We start from the raw sequence: 21,383 nt of genomic DNA on the forward strand, positions 1-21,383 counted from the left end.
AAGTGGAAGTAGTCAAACTATTAAACTCTCGAGGTTTTTTGTTTGTTTGTTTCGGTTTTTTTTTTGTTTTGTTTTTTTTGTTTTGGTTCTTTTTTTCGGAGCTGGGGACCGAACCCAGGGCCTTGCGCTTCCTAGGCAAGCGCTCTACCACTGAGCTAAATCCCCAACCCAGTTTGTTTCGTTTTTAAAATATGTATTGATTTTCTACAAATGGGACAAATTTAGTATAAAATATGTAACAATCTACACATTTTCAAAGGGTTAAATTAATGTCACTTCTCATTATGAGTATGAAAAGAAAGAAAATAAATTCAAGACTCCCATTGGTTACAGTCACAAGACTTTGTAACTATATTCCCACAAGCAAAAGAGAGAAGGAACAAAGTGGGCCCGAGTACACCATCCTTCAGGGCAAAGGAAGAAACATGAAGCCAAGAGCACATACTATACTGTTCTTTGGGCAGCCATTTCCAGTTTTGTAACAGTGCTACAATGCCTGCCCTTCCAGGAGGCTCTAACCTTTCACCTCTATGGTGAAATCATGCAGCAAAGATTTTCCAAAAGGAGATTAACTTGCAGAAGGTGACCACTCTGGGTGGTGCTGTCTTCCTCCTTTCTTGATCACCAGCCAGATTATGGCTGGATCGAAGCAAGAGGCAAATTATCAGCAATTTAAAACCTCATTAATATCACAGGGAAAAGGTAACTATATTTGAGCCTGGTTTTCCTGATCGTTTAAAGATGCATTTCTATTTGTGGGAAATATTCCCAACATGAGGACTGGAAACTTTCTGGGCACTGACCTAAGGTTCTAAGGCAGTGGTTCTCAGCCTTCCTAAGGCTACAACCCTTAGGAAGTTCCTCGTGTTGTGGCGACTCCCCAACCATACATTTATTTTTTTTATTTTTTATTTTTTTTGGTTCTTTTTTTCGGAGCTGGGGACCGAACCCAGGGCCTTGCGCTTCCTAGGTAAGCGCTCTACCGCTGAGCTAAATCCCCAGCCCGTCCAACCATACATTTATTATCGCTGCTGCTTCATAACTGCAATTTTGCTGCTGTATGAACTGTAATGTAAATTTTTTTGGACAGAGGTTTGCCAAAGGTGTTGCGACCCACAGGGTGAGAACTGCTGTCCTAGCGGGTAAACCTCAAATTTGAACTCGCAGGCCAAGTTATAACCGAAATATAAATTCGCTACAACATTGAATACAATCACCTTCATAAACGAAGCATAAATAAATGATGTTTTTAGACCTGAGGCCGATTCCCAGGATTTCTCATTATGAATATGTAAATACATCAAGACCCCAAACCACCCCAAACCACCCCAATTCAACCCGCACCGGTTCCCAAGCACGTCAGGGAAGCGATAAACACTATCAGGAATCCTCCTCGACATCTTTACATCTGAAAAAGGAGCAGCCTCTTTCCCAACCAGAATGGTTGCTTCAGCAAGGAAACAACTTACCGTGTACCAGACACACAGCGGCTAACACCACATACAGGCAGCAAGGATGCTGACCACCACACAAAGAGCCAGTACCATCTCACTTTCTACTCTTAAATGCCAGCAAGCAACTCAGATCTGTTTCTCTGAGTAGTGACATTTCCCTCCTGAGAGCAACACTCCTCACATTAGAGCACACTTACATCTTCTACGGTCACCCTCACTGTTAGAGTCGGTTCCAGTCATTCATAAATGTTTTCTAATCAGCCTCATTTCACCTTATCATGTCTGCATTACAAAAGGTGTTCACGAGCAGTTTTAAGTAAAATAAATAAAGCAATATTTTAATAAAATAATTACTAAAACTAAACAAATTTTGAAAGTTAAAAAAAAATAAATGCACTGCTCACATCTACAGAGTTCCCATTTCCATCAATGATAAGAGACACAAATGACATACCCCCCAAAATACAGGGCGTCGTGTCACAGGCTAAACTCTAATTCCACTTTGATATATTTCACGGAATAATAATCGGCAGTACTTTTGTGATTGGGAACTTTCTCAGCCAGAACTCAAGAGGAAGGAGAACGATTTCACTCCTAACTATTCACGAGCCTGCCAACGAGTCCTGTGACATAGAATATTCTAGCATTTCCTTTGTGGCATTGCAGCATCGTTTGAGTTGAATGGAGCCTGGAAACGTCAGTGTTCCTCCGAAACCACATGGGAATGTATCAGGGGAAAGCTTGTCATGCGCCCGGGAAGGAAGGACCGTCAGTTGCAGGTGCCTTGAAACAGAAGGCACCACCATCAACTGAGCGGAGACTCACGTCTGCCTCTATTAGGACATTTGGTGTTTGGAGTTAATCAGATGCTCAGACTACCATTTAATTGGACATGAACTTGACTGTCATAGAAACTTAATCAACAGTCTATCTGATTGTTTTCCTTTCTCTGTGTGTGTGTGTGTGTGCGCGCGCGCGTGTATGTACACTCTGCATTTGTGTGGGCACATCTGTGTGGTGGGCATGTACATGTGGGGCCAGGGTTTACTCAAGTCATCCTCAATTACACTTCAGCTTCACTCAATGAGGCAGAGTCCAGGGCTCGCCGATGCGGCCGGCCACACTAGTCTGCATGCTCACCTGTCCTTCTGAGGCTGAAATGATGGAACGTTTGCTTGAGTTCTAGGATCTGAAGCCCAGCCTTCAGGCTTGTGTGGTAGCACATTAACCACCGAGCCATCTCCCCGTCCCAGCCTCTCAATTCGTTTATTTATTTTTCTGGAATGTTCGGGACTTTCATCTTTGCAGAGGAATCTTCATTATGAACCATTCATTCTGAAGGTATCAGACTGGTACTAGTTAGTAAAGCATCTTCATTGGCTTTAAATGGTCTGCTGGAAGGTACGTCATTTAAAGAATAGATTGCCACAGAACAAGCTTGCTGCACTTATCAGAAAAATACAATAAACACTTCCAATAAACACTTCCTATTTTTTAAAAGATAAGAAAAGCAGAGCCAGTCCACTTACAGTGAGCTCACAGAAGTCGATACTGTCAAGGCTTTTGCTTCGATGTAGTCTCCCTTTAATTCGTCTTAGAGAAGGTTTCCCTTGGCTGACATTGGAAGTAGCACCATGGGGGTTTTCAGAGGATGGAGTTACCCTGCAAGAAAGCGGGAGATGCGTAAAGAAACCGGTCTACAGGTGAACAGGGGGCTACTCGCAGGTTGCTATGGAAATGCCAGACACTTTGTTTTTCTTTCCAAGATTCACATTCTATCAAATACTATTTCTGAACGTTTCTTAGCAGCTAACTACTTTAGGAATTTTCTTGACAGAGTTCAAATATTTCAGAATTAAGATTGGGGAAAAGTCGACTCTATAACCACCCTCTGGTTACAGAACCAGTTCAGTGCAGGCTGATGCGTCCTTGGGAACTCGGAGGCATCTGCTTCCCTCTGGGCAGTGATTCACGGAGCACTCAGTCCAGTGCCTGGCACATCTGGGACAAATCAGCCGTCACTGTGCACACACGCAGACAATGCTTAGCAGGTTTTTGGTAAGCATGAATAAGACTTATTTAACCATACCTTACAAGTGTAAACGTGAGAGTCAATCCTTAACTCAGCATGATCATGGGTTAGAAAAACAGATAAAAAAAAACCAGCAAAAAAAAAAAATCTAAGTGTCCATAGAATGCATCCTAGGGCCTATGTTCTTATATCAAACTCAGACTGTCTCTGAGTCTCTGCTGGCATAGCATGAGGTAATTGGCTAGAGAAGTTGCCTAGCACCTGCAGGGAAATGGCTCACTGCTGTCTGACGGAGGCAGTAAGCCAGACAAAGCAATGGGACTGTCTGAGAATGGGTTATGAAAGCCACTTCGATCATTTTATGATGACATCTCCTACTGTAATACAGTCCAAATTCACGTATTAACATCTGTGGCACATCTACACTTTTACACCTCAAATGCTGTCGGAAAGTGTGTCTCCTTGATGTATCTCTCTTTCAGACACATAGGTTGGAGTGATAGCAAATATTTGAATAGTTTTAATTTGGGGATGGAGACAAGGTTTTGCTACACAGCCTAGGCTGGCCTAGAACTCACCCCCTCCTGCCTGAGCTTCTTTCCCCTCTGCTGGACTACAGGCATTGACCACCCTGTCTGACGCAGATGCCGACGTTACCAGATGCTTTCGTTATCAGTAAGACAGCAAGTATTAAAACAGCCAAGGACACCTGCAATTTAGAATGAATGTACATATATGTAGGTATATTTGAAAAGTACAGAACAATTTGAGAATGGAAAGTATATGCTGTCCCCTTTCCTCTTACCGCAAACCTCCATCTCCCTTCTAAACATGCTGTGGTCTCCTGTTCTTCAGACAATCTTCTAAGCAAGGTGTACGTTTACTGGGATTTTTTTTTGTACTCACCCTCCCTTCCTCCTTCCCTCCCTCCCTCCCTCCCTCCCTCCCTTCCTTCCTTCCTTCCTTCCTCCTTTTTTCTTCCTGTCTTTCATATGTGCGCGTGTGTGCGTGCGTGCGTGCGTGTGCGTGCGTGCGTGTGCGTGTGCATGTGCGTGTGCGTGTGTGTGTGTTTGGGTCTCTCTGTGCTAACAGCTCTTCTGACCTGGAACTTGCTTTGTAGACCAGGCTGGCCCCAAACCCACAGAGTTATACCTACTTCTGATTCCCCAGTGCTGAGATTAAAGGCAGATGGCACCACGCCTGGCTGTGTGTTATTTCTTTTTATAATTTATTATTAAGGTGACCAATTTTTTTTCTGTACTGTATTTTTTTTTGACTCAACAGACTTTGAAACTATTCCCATAACCAGCCATAGATCTTATGGACTAAATAGTATTTCCTATGTAGATGTAACATTATTTATTAAACCACTCCCCTGTCGACGGGAATTCAGTTTCCAAATATGTCCTACCATATGGTTCTAAGACAGCGAGTATCTTTGACATCTGCATACAAGTGCAATCTTTACCAAAGAAAGTGTTTGGAGGGCAATGCAGGTGCAGGATGGGAGTTCTCTTAATGTGATAGGCACTAAAGGCCTTACTAGTGTGTGTGTGTGCGTGTGTGTGCATCTGTGTGTGTGCGTGCGTGTGTGCTTGTGTGTGTGTGTGCATGTGTGTGTGTCCATCAGTGGTACAGGGAAGGAAACACTCAGAATCTTTACGGAAGCACAGCATCTCCACCACTCTGGTGACTTAACGCCCACTTTCTCTATGGTCCTTGTGATTTTGCATTGCTGAACTGACTTCTGTAAAAAGATCTGTTGCAAAACTTCCCACCACAAATATGGCCTTTTCAGTTGCTCTTTACGTATCTGTTACCTTTTGTCTTCCATATTTCAAATGTTGCCTTAATACTGAGACTCGGATCTAAGGGATTTAGTCTACGTAAAGTCTCTATGCCCACGACACCTTTTACTTTAACGCTATCTTTATAACCATTTCTCCCATCTGTGTCTTAATCTTTACATTTTCTAGTTTATGTTTTTGTGCACCTACCTCTTCAGTCTTCCCGACTAGTCTTCCTTCTCTCTTAGGTTGTATCTCTATCTCCTGACATGAAGTTAGAGTGTCCACTGAGACCACATGAGTCCATTTGAACTGAGTATGGGTACCGATCTACTTAGACGTATTCCTGCCATCTTGTCGTATAGATTTTCATGTAAATATTTTCTTCCTTATTTTTCTGCTTAATTAGTGTGACGGGGCTTTCTCTGACCCCACCTTCCTTGGGACCTCATTCTGTTTCCAAATAGTAGCAGTCTGAAGTTACATCAGGACGACTCCAATGCTAGCAGGCTAACTGTAAACACACACGCACAGACATACTCACATATGCTGAACTCCCTGTAGACATTAACATCGATTACAGAAAACGGCGAAATACTTGTACATGATTTATGTGCATTCTCCACATAGCTGAAATCATTCTAGGTCGTTTATATAACACCCAATACAATGCAAACGTCACACGAGGAACTGCAATGCTGCCCTCCCAGGAATAGTTACAAGGACAGCAAGGCATATTCTCCCCCACAGCGGGGGGAACCTGTGCATATGCAATCCAGTGTTTTGAGAGATGACTGTAGAGATAGTTAACTCACCTTCTCTCCCATGAGCAGGTCCACTAGCATCCTCATGTGCTCTCCCTTGTGTGTCCTCTCCTCTGCAATAACTGGCCTTACACCTCCTTGCTCCCTTCTTAGTGCTTCCACACCACCCTGAGCTCTATGGCTCCAAACAGCAGGCAGGCTTCCTATCTGTGAACCCTTCTGCTCTCTTTAGCTTACTCCTCCGCGTTTGTTTGGCCAGGCTAGCCATTCTCTTTTCTACTGATTTAAAACTTGAAAAGCATCCAGACAACATTATCGCAAAGTTCCTTTTCACGTTCTGTCCACTGTCTTCTCTCTCCTCAGGGCCCTGCTAATCCCGGGAGTCCTGGGTCACTTCCATTTGTACTGGGCTGTCCTTTCCTGCTACAGTATTCATTGTGCCTGCCCTCAGTGACTAACAGAGACACAGGACTCACTGCTGGGAGATTTGTGGGAAAACATTTTTGGGTCAAGAAACTTGGCAAGATCCCTTAGAGGCAGCCTCATCTGTGGCCCAGCAAGCAGAAACTGCTTTAGGAAGTAAGAGAGCAGAAAGTAGTCTGTCAGCTACTATCATGGAGAGGGGGAAGAGACCATCAACCAGGGATATCACACTAAGTGTGCTCCTGTGTTTCTCCATTCCATCCCTGGGTTTGCCCTCACACAGAGCTGTGCTCTGAACAGTGATTCTATAAGCCTCTCCTCTTGGTACAGCACCTCCCTTACTAAGCGCATGTCAGAATTCTCAGAATGCTAGTTCACACAGGACATTCTTTACTGTTTATTCAGACTGTCATTAACTCGGTTTTAACGAATGTTTAAATCATTGATGCCTTTCCTGTAAATCCTCCTTCCAGTTTAGTTCCCGAAGTACGGATTTGATGATGTCATGCTCGGGACTCTCAACATGGAAAAAAGCAAACCTTGAAGCTCCATTGTCTTCTCTGCAGCTAAAGTCCTTCCCAGAACAATGAAGGGCTTTCTTCACAGGGAAACATTTCAGGACACTGGGGTGGGCAAGGACTTTCTTGGACAAGACATCAAAAGCACAGGAACCAAACCCAAAAATAAACGCATGGGATTACATCAAACTAAACAACTTCTAAACAGGGAACAAGCAAGAGTGGAGGAGCAGCCTACAGGAGGGAGAAAAGAGCTGCCATTCAGAGACTATGAGGAAGCCCAAAACCCTAAAACCCCAGTAGCGAACAAGAAAATGTTCTAATTTTAAGAATGGGCAGTTGTGGGGTTGGGGATTTAGCTCAGTGGTAGAGCGCTTGCCTAGCAAGCGCAAGGTCCTGGGTTCGGTCCCCAGTTCCGAAAAAAAGAAAGAAAGAAAAAAAAAAGAATGGGCAGTTGTGTGCAGTGTGTAACTACAGATCACAGCTCCTTAAACTGTAGATCAAAACCCCACATGGGGTCATATAACTCATAGTCATGGGAAATTTTGGCATAACGGAATGTTATGTGGTCAAGGGAAGTTTTGCAACAATAAAAAGTTTCTGTTCAGGCAAGATCCAAAACTTAATTTCAAAAATCAAACGTAATGTTGCAGACAGCACTTGCCTGGGTCGCATTGTGGCTTCACTGCAGTGTTACTTCTGAACATACAACATGTGAACTTTGATAGCTTGTGCAGGATGCCAGGGAACATGGGTGAGTACTGCCTGCAACCCCAGCTCAGATCACTGCACTTTTCTCTGGAGATAAGTCTTCTGCTCTTATAGAAACACGATGCATGTTTCTACACAGGAAACAGACAGTATTTTCCTGCTGTCGGTCTTTAACATGTAAGTATCAAATTAGCCTATCTATGGATTTTGCTCTGTTAGAATGTTTAGTTTTAAAAATTGCTCTGTGGCCCAGTGTGGTGGTGCACGCCTTCAATCTCAGCACTTGGAAAGCAGAGGCCGGCAGATTTCTATGAGTTCTGGGCCAGCCTGGTGATAGTGAGTTCCAGAGCAACCAGGAGTACATAGAGAAACCCCGTCTGAAAAATACATACATAATGCATACATACACACATGCACACATACATACACACACAATACATACATAATATACACATACATACACATAATACATACATACTCACATAATACACACATATACACATACATACACATCATACATACATACATACATAATAAACACATACATACACATCATACATATATATGTATATATATATATATACACAAAGACAAAAATTGTTCTTTGAATTGCTGATTTGAGTTTCAGGGAAAAATTGTTAAATGAATTTTGGCTTGGGATTATGATAAAATTTGCAACAATTTCTGAAATGGCCCTAAACATAACTGTACTATTTTATACTTAAGAAAAGTAATGCTCTCAGGATTGGTGGTTATCAAACCATGATGCTCTGAGACAGGAAGGTGCTATACCACACAGTACAACTCCAGCAGAGGCTGAACTCTGTGTGAAGTAAACAAGCAAATCCTTCTCCGTATGCAAACTGGCTTCAAGCTAACGAATAGCAAAATTATATATATACCAAAGAACTGCTTTAGTTTTTAATAATTTATTATCACTGAAATATTATATGAATACATATTTTATATGCCTATATAGCTGAGGTCACTTAAAATTATCTTGGCAAAAAAGGGTTTAGAAGAGGAACCATTTAAGAGGCCCTACCAAAGAAAGCGATGCACTTCATATTTCAAAATAGCTAGAACAAAGAATACTGGATATTGTTATCGTAAAGAAATAAATCTGGGGGAGGTACACAGGTCTGGCCCAATTTAAAACTATATAATGTATATACATAAATATATATGTACTGAACATTACACAAAACCTCATAAATACATATACAATTTTAATTTAATATCTTAATTTAGAATGTTTAACTTAAATTTAAAAACAATTAATAATAAGGTATTAATAAAAATTCTACAACCCAACTTTTCTTTCTATTTCTTGTGTACTAGTTACATGGGCTAACTCTATTTTGGGAAATTAATACAGTTTCTTGAGATCTCTCTTAGGAAGCCATACAACTGTCTCTTTTCCCCAAACCTGTAAGCCTAAAACTTAAAGCCTGCCATGAAGTGTATATCCAGTTACAAGCGGCTAGGGTGCACAGTGCTTATCTGAAATGATTCAGTGAAATACAGAGTACAAGGAGGAGACAAAACAAAAAATCATAAATATAGTCAGAGAAGCGGAACTACCACCATAGGTCCACCAGGGTCATCTACAAATATTTAATAGATGCATGAAGCTAGTGTGTATCTGCTGGCCATCGGCTCAGGCCCCACCTTGGCCAGAGACTCCCAAGAACATGGTGTCTTGTCTGAGTCTAAGCAGGCTCCTGTTCAGGAGGGTCATTCACTTAAAAACTCTAACAGGTCTCTGAAAGGTTAGACACCAGTTGCTAAAAGGCTTGGTATAAACTCCTTCCTCTTTCGCTGGGAATAAGAATGAATGGTGACTCTGGTAGTAATGGAAAATGTTAACTCCAGACCAAGGTGAAGTGACCATGTACACCCAGCCCAGGTGAGATACTGCTTCTCTTTTCTTCCTTACTTTCTTTGTGCACCAATGATGGTCCCACAGAGTGCTGTGTGGTCGGTTTTCTGGTGGACCAGAATATTTAGGTTGCCAACAATTCTAACGAGAAGGCCTGTGATGGTTTGAAAGAAAATGTCCCCCATAGGCTCATAGGGAGTGGCACCTTGTGGGAAGAGGTGTGACATTCACGTCCTGCTACTTTTGGATGAAGAGGTAGAATTCTCAGCTCCTTCTCCAGCACCATGTCTGCCTGCAGGCCACTACGCTTCCCGCTGTGACAACAATGGGCTAAACCTCTGAAAGTGAAAGCCAGCCCCAGTTAAATGTTCTCATTTATAAGAGTTGCTGTGGTCATGGTGTCTCTTCACAGCAATAAAACCCTATGACAAAATCCATGTAGTACAAACAAACAAACAAACAAACAAACATGGAATAAACTCAATCTAAAAAAATCTCTCCTCCCCCAACAACTTTCCCCTCCTTCCTTCCTCCCTCCTTCCTCCCTCCGTCCTGCCTAAGGTACTCCTCCTTTCTCTGACCCCAGTATTATAGAGCTCAACGGAGTAATTCAGACTTTCAAGGACAGTTCCAGGAATACTCAAAGGAACTCTTTTTGTTGACAGGGACCTAAAGTAAGGAGAAATTAATGACTGACTTACAAGAAAGCTGTTCTTTCCCAAATCCTAAATTTCAGTTGTCTCAGTAGGAGTATTACACACACCAGACTCAAGTAAAGCAGGACAGCTGGACTCTGCTGTAATTACCAACAGGAGTAACGTGAGGACAGAATGACACTAGGGTCCGATCCTTGACATCTTCCGGTGTAGTTGTGTGACTCTGGGCAACATCTCAGTTTCTGGTGGGGCTTAATGGTTCACACCTATAAATCCAGCATGGAAAACTGAGACAGGGGGACTGCTTTGAGTTTGAGGTCAGAATGCTCTATATAGTGAGTTACAAGCCAGCCTGGACTTCAGAGTGAGAGAGTTGAGTGTAGTGAGAATGGAGGAAAGGTCTGTCTCTTTCTCTGTCTCTCTCTCTCTCTGTCTCTGTCTCTCTCTCTCTTCATGATCCTCTAATTTTCTTATAGAACCACATTTTCTTCTTGGGCATAGCCAATGTGCCCAAAAGGCAAGACCCCAGGCCCCTCGTGTTTGACTCCCTGTTTCCAATGTGGCCCCATTCCTGGCTTCTGGAATCCTGCTCCCATTGGCTGTACTTACTGACCTTGATAGGTTAGGTGTGGTCTATACTGGAGGCTCCACTACCTTAGCTGCTGAGGAGGGAAGCCTGCATCCTCCCCCTGCTGGCCTTGACGGGTAATGCAGTCTGCTTCCTAGAGAAGGCCCTCACTTGGGTCTGGCTCTTGTCCAGATGTTATTACCCACCCAGTAAATGGTTTACCATTTCCTTCTAGTTCCCTGTGTGTGCAATCTCCTGGATGAGGCCACCAGGGAAAAGTAAACACCAGTCTCGTCCAATCAATCATGTCACACCTGAAGCCGCAAACCCCTGGCTGTCTGTTGGCTGCTGTCCAAATCCAGTCCTGGAAACCTGACATGGGCCAGTGAAGTTCTGTAAGTCCCCCAGGAAACTGAAATATCACACTTATAAGACACACAGTGATGCATCAGTCCTCCTTGACACTGTATACCGCCTCTCCCTCTCCCAGGCCCCTTCCCACAGCTAAAATGTCTTTCTGTTCCCCATCCTAGAGGCCAAATGTGTCCAGGAGTCTCTGTCCTCCCGTCAATATGCGTGCAAATCAGGAGCTGTGCTTGCTGTCATTTCTGACCACTCCCCACATAGTACAAACGATGTCCAGGCCACCCTGCCTCACCCCTTTCCGTTTCCAGTGTAACAGAACTTGGTAACAATTAAGAATTGGGACAAATAAATAAATACGATGGTTAAAAACAAGGCAGTTACATAAGAAGAAAATTATCCACAAAGATTATCACTAATCACTCGACAAGATGCAAATTAAGAGATGTCTCCACAGTTAAGAGCATTTGCTGCTCTTGCAGAAGATCAGGGTTCGGTTCCTACCACCTACTTGCTGGTTCACAACCATTCACAGCTCCAGTTCCAGAGGACCCAAAGTCCTTCTGTGACTTTTACTCCACAGTTACTGTGCACACACACAGTGCACACACACAGTGCACACACATATGCAGGCACATGAAACAGTGAAATAAATAAACCATGAGCAGTCACCAGCCATAGAGGACTCAAGGCAACGCTAATGAACAACAGTGCAGAAATGTTTGCCAGGAAGGGGAATTCTGAACAACGGTGTGGGACCAGGAGGCTGGGTACTGAGAGCAGTACGGCAGGTGGCATGTGCAGGACACTAATCCTTATGAGGACATTTCACTGAGGTGGTAATGGACTGATGAGATGGCTTAGCCAGTAAAGCCCAAGTGGACATACCCAGGGGTTCAGTTCCAGGGACCCTGGTGGGATGAAAGAACTGACTCCTGCAAACTATGTCTGACTTCTACATAGGTGCCATACTACACACACGCATGCAATACACACACACACACTCACTACATAACACATACACACACACACACGCATGCACTACATATCACCCACACACACACATGCATGCACCACACACACACAGACACATGCACTATATAACACACACACACATGCATGCACTACATATCACCCCCCCACACACGCATGCACTACATATCACCCCCACACGCACATGCATACACTACACACACACAGACACATGCACTACATAACACGCACACATGCACCATATAACACACACACAGACACATGCACTACATAACATGCACACATGCACTACATAACACATACACATGCACTACATAACACACATACACATGCACTATATAACACACACATGCACTACACACACACATGCACACACACTACATAACACACATACACATGCACTATATAACACACACATGCACTACACACACACATGCACACACACACGCATGCACTATACACACACATAAGCATGGACTACACACACACACACATTAACTACATATCACTCACACACACACGTACTACATATCTCTCACACACACATGCATGCACTACATATCACTCACACACACGCATATGCATGAATAAATTGATGTCATTAAAATATTTTTAAGGGTAGCAAACCTTCTTTGTAGTTTATAGTTAACAGACTCGAGCGAGAACCCCCAATAATTTATTCATGTAATAGATGAATACATTCATTACACTTGTGAAAAGGACAAAGTCCATAATTTGCTTATTTGAAAACTGTGTGAAAGGCCCTATTGCTGAAGATTCAATGCCCTTCAGTCAGGCCTCAGAGACCCCTGAGCTGGAACTGACCTGAAAGCCCCCTCCCTGATGATCGTAGTACCAGAGGGCACCACGCAAGCTGCCAAAGGGAGGCAACCGACAGTCCTACCCAGTGCCCAGGACCACATCAGTGCCCAGCGTGGATTGACCCTCAGGGTGCAGTACTGGCACACGCCTTGGCAGTGACCAGCAGCTCTCCAACTGGACTTAAGACCCACTCAACAACCGAGAAGCCATGCCTGGTACTGGAAACCTAGCGAGTGAGGGCATGATTGCTGGAGGAGAATCTACAACTACTAACTTACTAAAGCTTAGCGATAATCCATACATATCTGTCCTTATACCTCCAGATAAGTACGGTCTTCATACACACACCCCATTGAGGAAATTTCTCTTTTCAACAGACAGAAACCACTACAGAAAACCACAACCAATCCAAATGTAGATTTGTAGAGCCAAGTCCCAGTGGAGATATCTGCAAAATACCGCTGCACTTAAGGCCTAGGGCACACTGTACAAGAGGGGCAGAGAGGGGCAGAGGAGCAGGGAGTTTGCTGTGAGACTGTAGTATCAGAAGCTATAGCGATGAAGTCTCGCCAATGCAACTGGCCAAACATGAGCAGAACAAAGGCGACACCAAGGAACATGCCAAAGTCGACAGGAAAAGTCCCTCAAGGGCTCAATCTTACTCAAAGAGCTATAGGCAACTGAGGAAAGTTGGGAGCAGAAGAGGCGGCCTTCCTCAGGGAAGAGCACAATTGGTTGTGTACTGAAGGGATCAGTCCTGCAGGAAAACCTTGTCGACCCAGCAACCCAGCGGTGCACCATGGACCGGCACTGGGAAAAGACTCTTCTACAAGGCAGTCCCTGGTTCCTTTGCATCTATTCTCAGCCATTCTCTTTTCCCAGGTGGTATTCTTCCTGTTCAAGTGTCTTTCTAACTCCAGTAACCAGCATGAAACTCCTGTCTAGGCAAGCTAGTGACTTTGCTTGTAAAAACAAAGAAAGACAGACCGGAACCTACCTCATAGAGGTGGCTAAATGGAAGGACAGGATGCTTGGGAAGCATCTTCACTGGGTCTACAGGGAGTGACTTAACCAGCAGCTCTCACCATCCACCATGAGGTGGAGGCTGCAGGACAAGCACATTGAGACTATGTAACTTCCAACAACCATTGAGTAAACTGAGCAGAGCTGGCTTGGCCCCTGCCTAAGGTCAGTGTAAGCACTCCTTGGAGCAGTTGGTGTCAAACCTCAAGACTGTTGGAAATAAAATTATTATGAAAACATTTGACACATTTCACATAAAAATAGATCAGGGTAATTATTACTTGGGCCTGCGGAAAAATTTCACCTCACTAGAAAAAACGGCATCTGCAAATGTAATCAAGTTGAAGTTCTTGAGACGAGAGCATCCTGGATTACCCAGATGGGCCCTGAATCCAGCGATGCAAGTTTGTAAAGGGCAGAAAAGGAGGCGAGGGGCACGGAGCAAATGGCCATGAACTCGTGGAGTCAGGGACTGGAGTAGCAGGGCCATTGAGAACACCTGGGCCACCATAACTAGGAAGGACAAGGAGGTCCAACCCAGAGCCACCCGGGGCAGGTAGACCTTGACTTAGGACTCACAGTCCTTGTTCTCAGGGTCCTAGGAAAACACAGTGCAGCAACCAGTGTGGTCCCCAAAGAAAGACAGCTGGCCAGGCAGGGGCAGCAGTCCCGGCAGTTCCAACCATTACGTTAATCAACTTTCGGTCTGCGTGACAAACACCTAGAGGAAACAATCTCGAAGGTGGAAAGTCTTCTTTGGGCACCGCATTTCAGACGCACTGAGTCCATCTGCTGACTCCGTGCTTCTGGGCTTAGAAGCAGCAACATCATTGTGAGAGAAAAACAAGCTGCCCACCACATGGAGAAGACAGAATAAAATCAGCTAACACACAGGGGCTGGGGACAAGATAAAGCCTCCAAGGACACGGCCACACTGACACCCTTCAACTCACCCTCCACTCCCTGCCCTGGAAGTCTCCATCCATTTCCAATCACACCTTCCAATAACGAGTCCGCCAACACTGGAGTCCACAGATGGGGTCAGAGACCTTATGGTCCAATCACCGGCCAATGATTACCTCTGGCAGTTAACTGGGCTGGCAGAGCAGGCCTTCAACAACGACAGGGAAGAAAGGCACTCACACTCTAACCACAACAGCAGTGACAACCATCCGGAACAGATGACTAAAAATGCCCCCGCTTCCTCTTTCCAGGACACTCGAGGAAGGGATGATCTGGGAGGAGGTCCCTCCAGTGTAAGGTTGTTTGAGTTTCCACCTCAGTCGATGCATAGATCCAACAATCCCTCTGCAGAGCCAGTCAGGAAACCAGGAGATACCACACAAAGGGACGATAAGAGCCAACAGCACCCAAAGTAGACTCGAGTGTGGGAACGAAGCATGAGACCACCTACTCCATCCTTCATGCCGGCACAAGCTTTGCAGGCACGAGGTCTTTTTACACATAACATAATCATTCAAAGAGAGAGAGGGGGAAGAGAGAGGGGGCGAGGGGAGGAACATTACACATTTTCAGAAACATCTTGGTACACACCTTCATATTTGCAGATCTTATAGTATAAACTCACATGTTCTAAGTGGGCAGATGCCGTCGCCAGTGCCTTCCAAGGTCTGGCTATACTGCTGGAATCTGAGGTAGGTTCCTATGTACAGCTCTGAAGCTGGAACTCGGACTGTCCCAGTACAACAGTGTAACATTTAACAGGGCTGTTCCCCAAACTCCCCAAGCAATCGCTACAAGGCCCTGACAAGATGAAACGCTATCTCGAAGAAAATTCTGGAGGAAAACGAATAGATACAGGAGTTGGGCAGCACAACATTTTCCAACTTAAAAAGGGGGCGAGGGAGGCAGTGAGATGGCTCTGTTCTCACATGGCCTTTTCCTCCGTGTTCCTCATTGTCTTCCTTTGTCCCTTACAGGACCCCACTAATAGATGCGGTGCCCACCTGGATAAGAGCTGCCAAACCTGAGGATCTGAGTTTGACCCCTGGGACCCACAAAGGGAAGGAGAGAACCCACTCATACACACGTGGTATAGACCAGACAGCCCACCCACACCACGCACAAAATAAATAAGTGTGGGGGAAAAAAAGAATTGTACTTCTGTTTTGAGAAGAGGTTATGCGCTTTACTCTCCACTGCGGACAGGAGATGAACCTAGCTGAAACCTTGTACACTAGCACCAGATGGACGTGAAGTGGCTCTTCAACATGGAGAAGCTGATGTGAAACGTAGCAGCTTTCTTTGTGAGCCATCTCTTAGCAACATGGTTTTATTCAGACACACCGGAAGAGGGCTTTGGATCCCATTACAGATGGGTCACGAGCCCCCATGTGGTTGCTGGGAATTGAACTCAGGACCTCATGAAGAGCAGTCAGTGCTCTTAACCAGGGAGCCATCTCTCCTGTAAAACGGTTTCATTCCTGACCTTGATTCACTCTTGGCCTCCAGTGTGAATTGCTGGAGTACAAAAATTACCTGGATTTTATTACCTGGGTCCAGTCTTCATAGACTCTGTGTCTGGGGACTTTACCCTCCAAATGATGGAAACAGAATAAATCTCACTGAACGCCTCCCAGCTTCTCCATTAGCCCATATCAAGCATCAGGAAAATTATTTCCTTAAACTTCCTCCCTAGCCGTGCATGATCAAGAATCCATTTATTAGGCCTGGGACGTGGCCGAGTGGAAAATGCCTTGCCTATCTGTGTGTGGTTCTAGGTTTGCATCCCAGAGCGCCCCCCCCCCCCAGAGAATCCACATATTTATTCAACTAATATTTATTTGAGAAGCTATTTGCGGCCACTTTTTTTTTTTTAGGAGATTTAGGAATGGATTAAATAGAGAAAAGTCCTTCTCTGTGCAATTTATATCCTAGTTGAGAGACAGAGATTCTATTTGAAAAATTAGCCAGTTAAATGCACAGTTCCAGGCTGGAGGAACTGGTGGTGTTGACATCTCCTCCCTGACCCCCATATGCCATCGGTACAGCCAAGAGTGACCTATTTGTTTTATGGCTTACTGTGTGTGTCTCTAAGCCCGACGAGCCCCTGGGGGCAAGCACCTTTATACCCAATGAGCCATCTTCCCAGTTGTTTTGTTGAGACAGGGTCTCAGGTTGGCCTTGAGCTCAAGATATATTCCTGCCTCAGTTTCCCAGGTGATGGAAATATAGGCACTCACTACCCTGCTCTGCCTTAGAATGACCCAGTCTTCATTTATTTGCAAAAAAAAAATCTTTCATATATATATACATATATATATTATATATTTGTACTAAATATTTAGTGCTTGGCTCAAGCCCAGGCTGTTGCATGTGTTAGGCAAACACTCCTCTGCTGAGCCACGCCCCTTTTCCCCAAGGACACATCCTGTTTGTTTGTTTGTTTGTTTGTAGACAGGGTTTCTCTGGAAAGCCCTGACTGTCCTGGAACTACCTCAGTACACAAGACTGGCCTCAAACTCAGAGATCTGCCTGCCTTTGCCTCCTGAGTGCTGGGATTAAAGGCCTGTGCCACCAACGCCCAGCCACCAAGAACACATCTTAATCCAACTGTTGCCAGTTTTACCAATCTGGCCTTCTATGTGCTGTCCTTGGCTGGTTAGCAAGTGTAAATGCCTTTTTCAAAATAAGTTTGTTTTTATCAAATGCTAACATTTCCCAAGCCTGTGTTACTCACCCAGGCAAAGCAGTAGGAACAGACTGGTTTGACATTAGAGCTGATCTTTGTAACGCCATCAGAGAGATAACAAGAGTCTCCACTTACCCATGACAATAACTTGCTGAAGGTCACACTGTGAGTGGCACAGGGGAGACTTGAACTCTGTGACCACAGTTGTGGTCTTTCCTTCACTATTGACCACTATTGGAATTCTTTTTTAAAAACCCACATTTCTTCGATTGATCAGTCCAGATAGACTTTGAAGCATTGTTTCAGGTTTTATATAGCAGAAGTTACTTCTCCACTTCCCAAAAGCAGCCTCACTTTGGGTTTCTCTACTTAGGAATATATTACCACACAGTCAATAGAACTGAATATTTAAATAAAATATTCATATCCTGTGCTGAGCACTAACTACTAATTTTCCAATTAAAACGGTCGTTGACTTTCACAATTACTGGTTCCAGACTCCTATGCCCAACCCACCACTTTGCCTTTCCTGTTTCTTTTGTGGGTGAATCTTAAGCCCACCTCTCCAGTCAGTGGAATGCCCAGGTGGCCCTGGGATCCCATGTGGCATATTTGGATGCTAATACAACATGCAACCTACGGGATAAACGACTGTGCGAAGCAGATCTGGTTAATTCCTAGACATTTCACTTGACGGTGTTCTTTTCAATTACCTCCATAACAGCTTCCAGGTTGGAGGAAGCAGAAATCGTGCAGATAAAATGACAGTCCTCGACAAAGCGACGCTAAAATCACAACTTCCTCCCTTTAGCGTGGGAACAGCTCATCTTTTACTATGTGCCCAACAGCAGGTGCATTCGGGGAAATAACAGAAGCCACACAGACAGACAAGGACCAGTGGATTGCAGGGCTATGTCGCGGTCTGCGGCAGAGCTCGGCGGTTGCGTGCAATTCCCAGCCAGCACTCCTGGCGCCCAGGAGAAGGAGAGCCCGAGCGAGGCCGGGATGCAGGGCGCGGGGTCCCAGCCTCTCCCTCCCCGCGCGCTCTCGGAGCCGCCCGCAGGAGCGCGGCGCGCGGCCCGGGCGCTGGGCGATGGCTGCTCCACCAGCTCTGCGCGCCCCATCGCTGCCAGGCCCCGAGCCCCCGCCCTGCTCCTGCGCCCCTGTTCCTATCCGCGCGCTCCGGCCCTGCCCTCCCACCCTCAGCACCCCAGTCCCTGTCCGCGCGCCACTGGTATCCCCATTTCCCCCGTCCTCGCGCGCCCCAGCCCCGAGTCCTTACCACAGCTTCCTCTTGAGCGGCAGGAGGCTGCCGCGGTTGGACGGGGTGACGCCGATGGCCATCTGCAGCACCGTCAGGTATTTCTGGTACTTCATCTTGTCCCCGCTCCGCTCCCGGGCAGGGCCCCGCCGCCGCCGCCGCCGCCGCAGACACAGCCCCTCCAAGCGCCGCATAGATCAGCTCTGGGCCATCCGCCGCCCCACCGCGCGCCCCGCTCCAGCTCCTGCCGCCGTGCGTGGCCCGCTCGCGCCGCCGTGCGTGGCCCGGTACCGCCGCCGTGCGCGCCCTCCGCCCGCTCTTCGCCGCCTGGCGCGAGCTCGGCACCGCTGCGCACCGGCGGCGGGCGCGGCCTGGAGGCGGCGCTAAGAGAACCTCGCAACACGCAGGTCCGCTCCCCACGTGCCTCAGTTTCCCCGAGGGGGTTGACAGCCTATTTGCAGTCTATTATGACCGCAAAGAATCTCAGAGCAGGGGGAAAATGGATATGATTACTGCGTAGTGGTTTGTCTCTTACAAGTTTTGTTTTCTGCCTGGACGTGATGGATGATCTTATATTTCTACCCAGTGTGTTGCATATATGTTATACGGTGCGCAGTCCTCACGTACGTGGTAGCTCTGGACAGTGGAAATGTAGAGTTGGAAATGTAGAGTTGTACCTCAGTAATCAGTTGTGAAAAGTTGAGATTGTCCCATGACCTTTAAACTTACTGCGGAACTAGTAAAAAGAGAATATCGTGGGGCCAATAAAGTAGGGAAAAGGAGAAAAGTAGGCAACAGATGCATTTTACACTATGATTTCAAATACTGCAGGTATTAAGAATTAAAAGCAAACTATGCGAGCAAGAGGCCTGCAATCCCCTCTGTGGAAGGGGGTGGAGCTGGTGATGCGGCTCAGTAGGCCAAGTGCTTGAAGCATGGGGACCCCAGCTCCATCCCCAGTACCCTGTAAAAACACGGGACTTGTCAGTGAGTCTTGCCAAATCAGCAAATGACCTGGGCTAAAAGAAGGTTGACAAAGGTTTGAGGAAGACATTTGATATCTATCTCTGGCCACTACATGGTTCCTACATGCGGCTACATCCACAAAAGGCACAGAATCACGGGCACTTGGAGCTATGCTTGGCTTCTAAGGCACCATGTACTCACGCAGTGCCTTTTCTGTGCTTTGGTGAACAATTCCTATCAGCATTCTGTTACCTGGACGCGGCAACCATGCAGGATCGTAGGGATCCTTTCATGTAATTCTACATTTTGTTCATCATATTTCCTTTACTATGTCCTTATTCTTTTTGTCACATTCATACTGCTTAGTTTTTGTCAAGTGAATTCAAAGAAGAGTGACCTGCGGAGAGAGAATCTCAATTGAGGGATTGCCTCCACCAGATTGGCCTATCAGCCTGATCTGTCGGTGTGAGCATTTTCTTGAGTAAAGATTGTTATGGGAGGGCCTGGCCCACTGTGGATGGTGCCACCTCTGGATAGGTAGTTGTGGAATATATAGAAAGCAGGTTGTGCAAGCAACGAGGAGCAAATCAGTAAACAGCATTCTCCCATGGCTTTCTTCAGGTTCCTGCTCCAAGTTCCTGCCCTGCCTTCCCTCAGTGAACGACCGTGATGCAGAACTGTAAACTTAAACTCTCTCCTCCTCAAGCTGCTTTTGGTCAGGGTTTTATCCCAGAAAGGCTGGAGCATACTAGTACAACGTTTCTTTTTGTTTGCTTGTTTCTTGTTTGAGACAGGATCTCACTCTGTTGCCCAGGCTGATCTTGAACTTACGTCAATCCTCCTGCCCCAGCCTTCAAGTGATGGGATTACAGGTTTATGCAGGTTTACATCTTTCCATCCTCACTCAGTAAGGTCTGCTGACTTCCTTTCTATGGCCTTGGAAAGTATGGTTCTCACAGTTGCCTGTTCCCTCCGTACTTCCCCTTATGTAACAGACTGCAACTGAATTCCATCCTCACTGTGTTTATTGTTGCTTTTCTGCACCTTTTTCTTGATCAATATCTTCTTTCCAGTTCTGTACAATGCTGTATGCCTCAAGCACAACAAGAAAAGACAGCGATGCATTGGCATCCCTGTGCCAGCACCAAAACTTAATAGCCAATGTCCACTGACCAAGCACAGGCATACTCTGGAAGAACCTCCATGGGGTTGTGCAGGTGGATTGGTGGATTAGAGCTCTGTGTAAGCATGGGGACTGGAGCTTTTGGATACCCAGCATACACACACACACACACACACACACACACACACACACACATATGCACACACATACACATGTAAAAGCACATACCACAAACATACACATACATAAGCATATGCATACACACATGATCACAAGCACACACCACACACACACACACACACACACACACACACACACACAGAGCTGAAAATGGCATGAGCTTTTGAAACCTCAAAGCCCACTCCCAGTAATACACTTCCTCCAA

At 45.6% G+C, this 21,383-nt stretch overlaps 1 protein-coding gene across 12 annotated transcripts in view; it reads right to left on the minus strand.

Annotated features, from left to right (window-relative positions):
• Tjp1 (tight junction protein 1) overlaps positions 1-19,162 on the minus strand; it is a 244,689-nt gene extending 225,527 nt beyond the window's left edge. For 7 of the 12 annotated variants that reach the window (XR_005501920.2, XM_039105296.2, XM_039105288.2 and 4 more), the window contains exons 1-2: positions 18,931-19,162; positions 2,984-3,116 (exon numbers count right to left, since the gene is read on the minus strand). Coding sequence is in view for 11 of the 12 variants with exons in the window: in XM_039105296.2 (XP_038961224.1) it covers positions 2,984-3,116; positions 18,931-19,103 (306 nt within the window). In the remaining variant the exon portion in view is untranslated. Of the gene's footprint in view, positions 1-2,983; positions 3,117-15,584; positions 15,602-18,930 lie in introns of those variants that run through there. The other 5 variants (XM_039105346.2, XM_063284353.1, XM_039105338.2 and 2 more) reach the window with 2 other exon arrangements.
• Positions 19,163-21,383: the final 2,221 nt, after the last annotated feature.

This window comes from Rattus norvegicus, chromosome 1 (assembly GCF_036323735.1).
Source record: "Rattus norvegicus strain BN/NHsdMcwi chromosome 1, GRCr8, whole genome shotgun sequence".
Taxonomy (NCBI): Eukaryota; Metazoa; Chordata; class Mammalia; order Rodentia; family Muridae; genus Rattus; species Rattus norvegicus.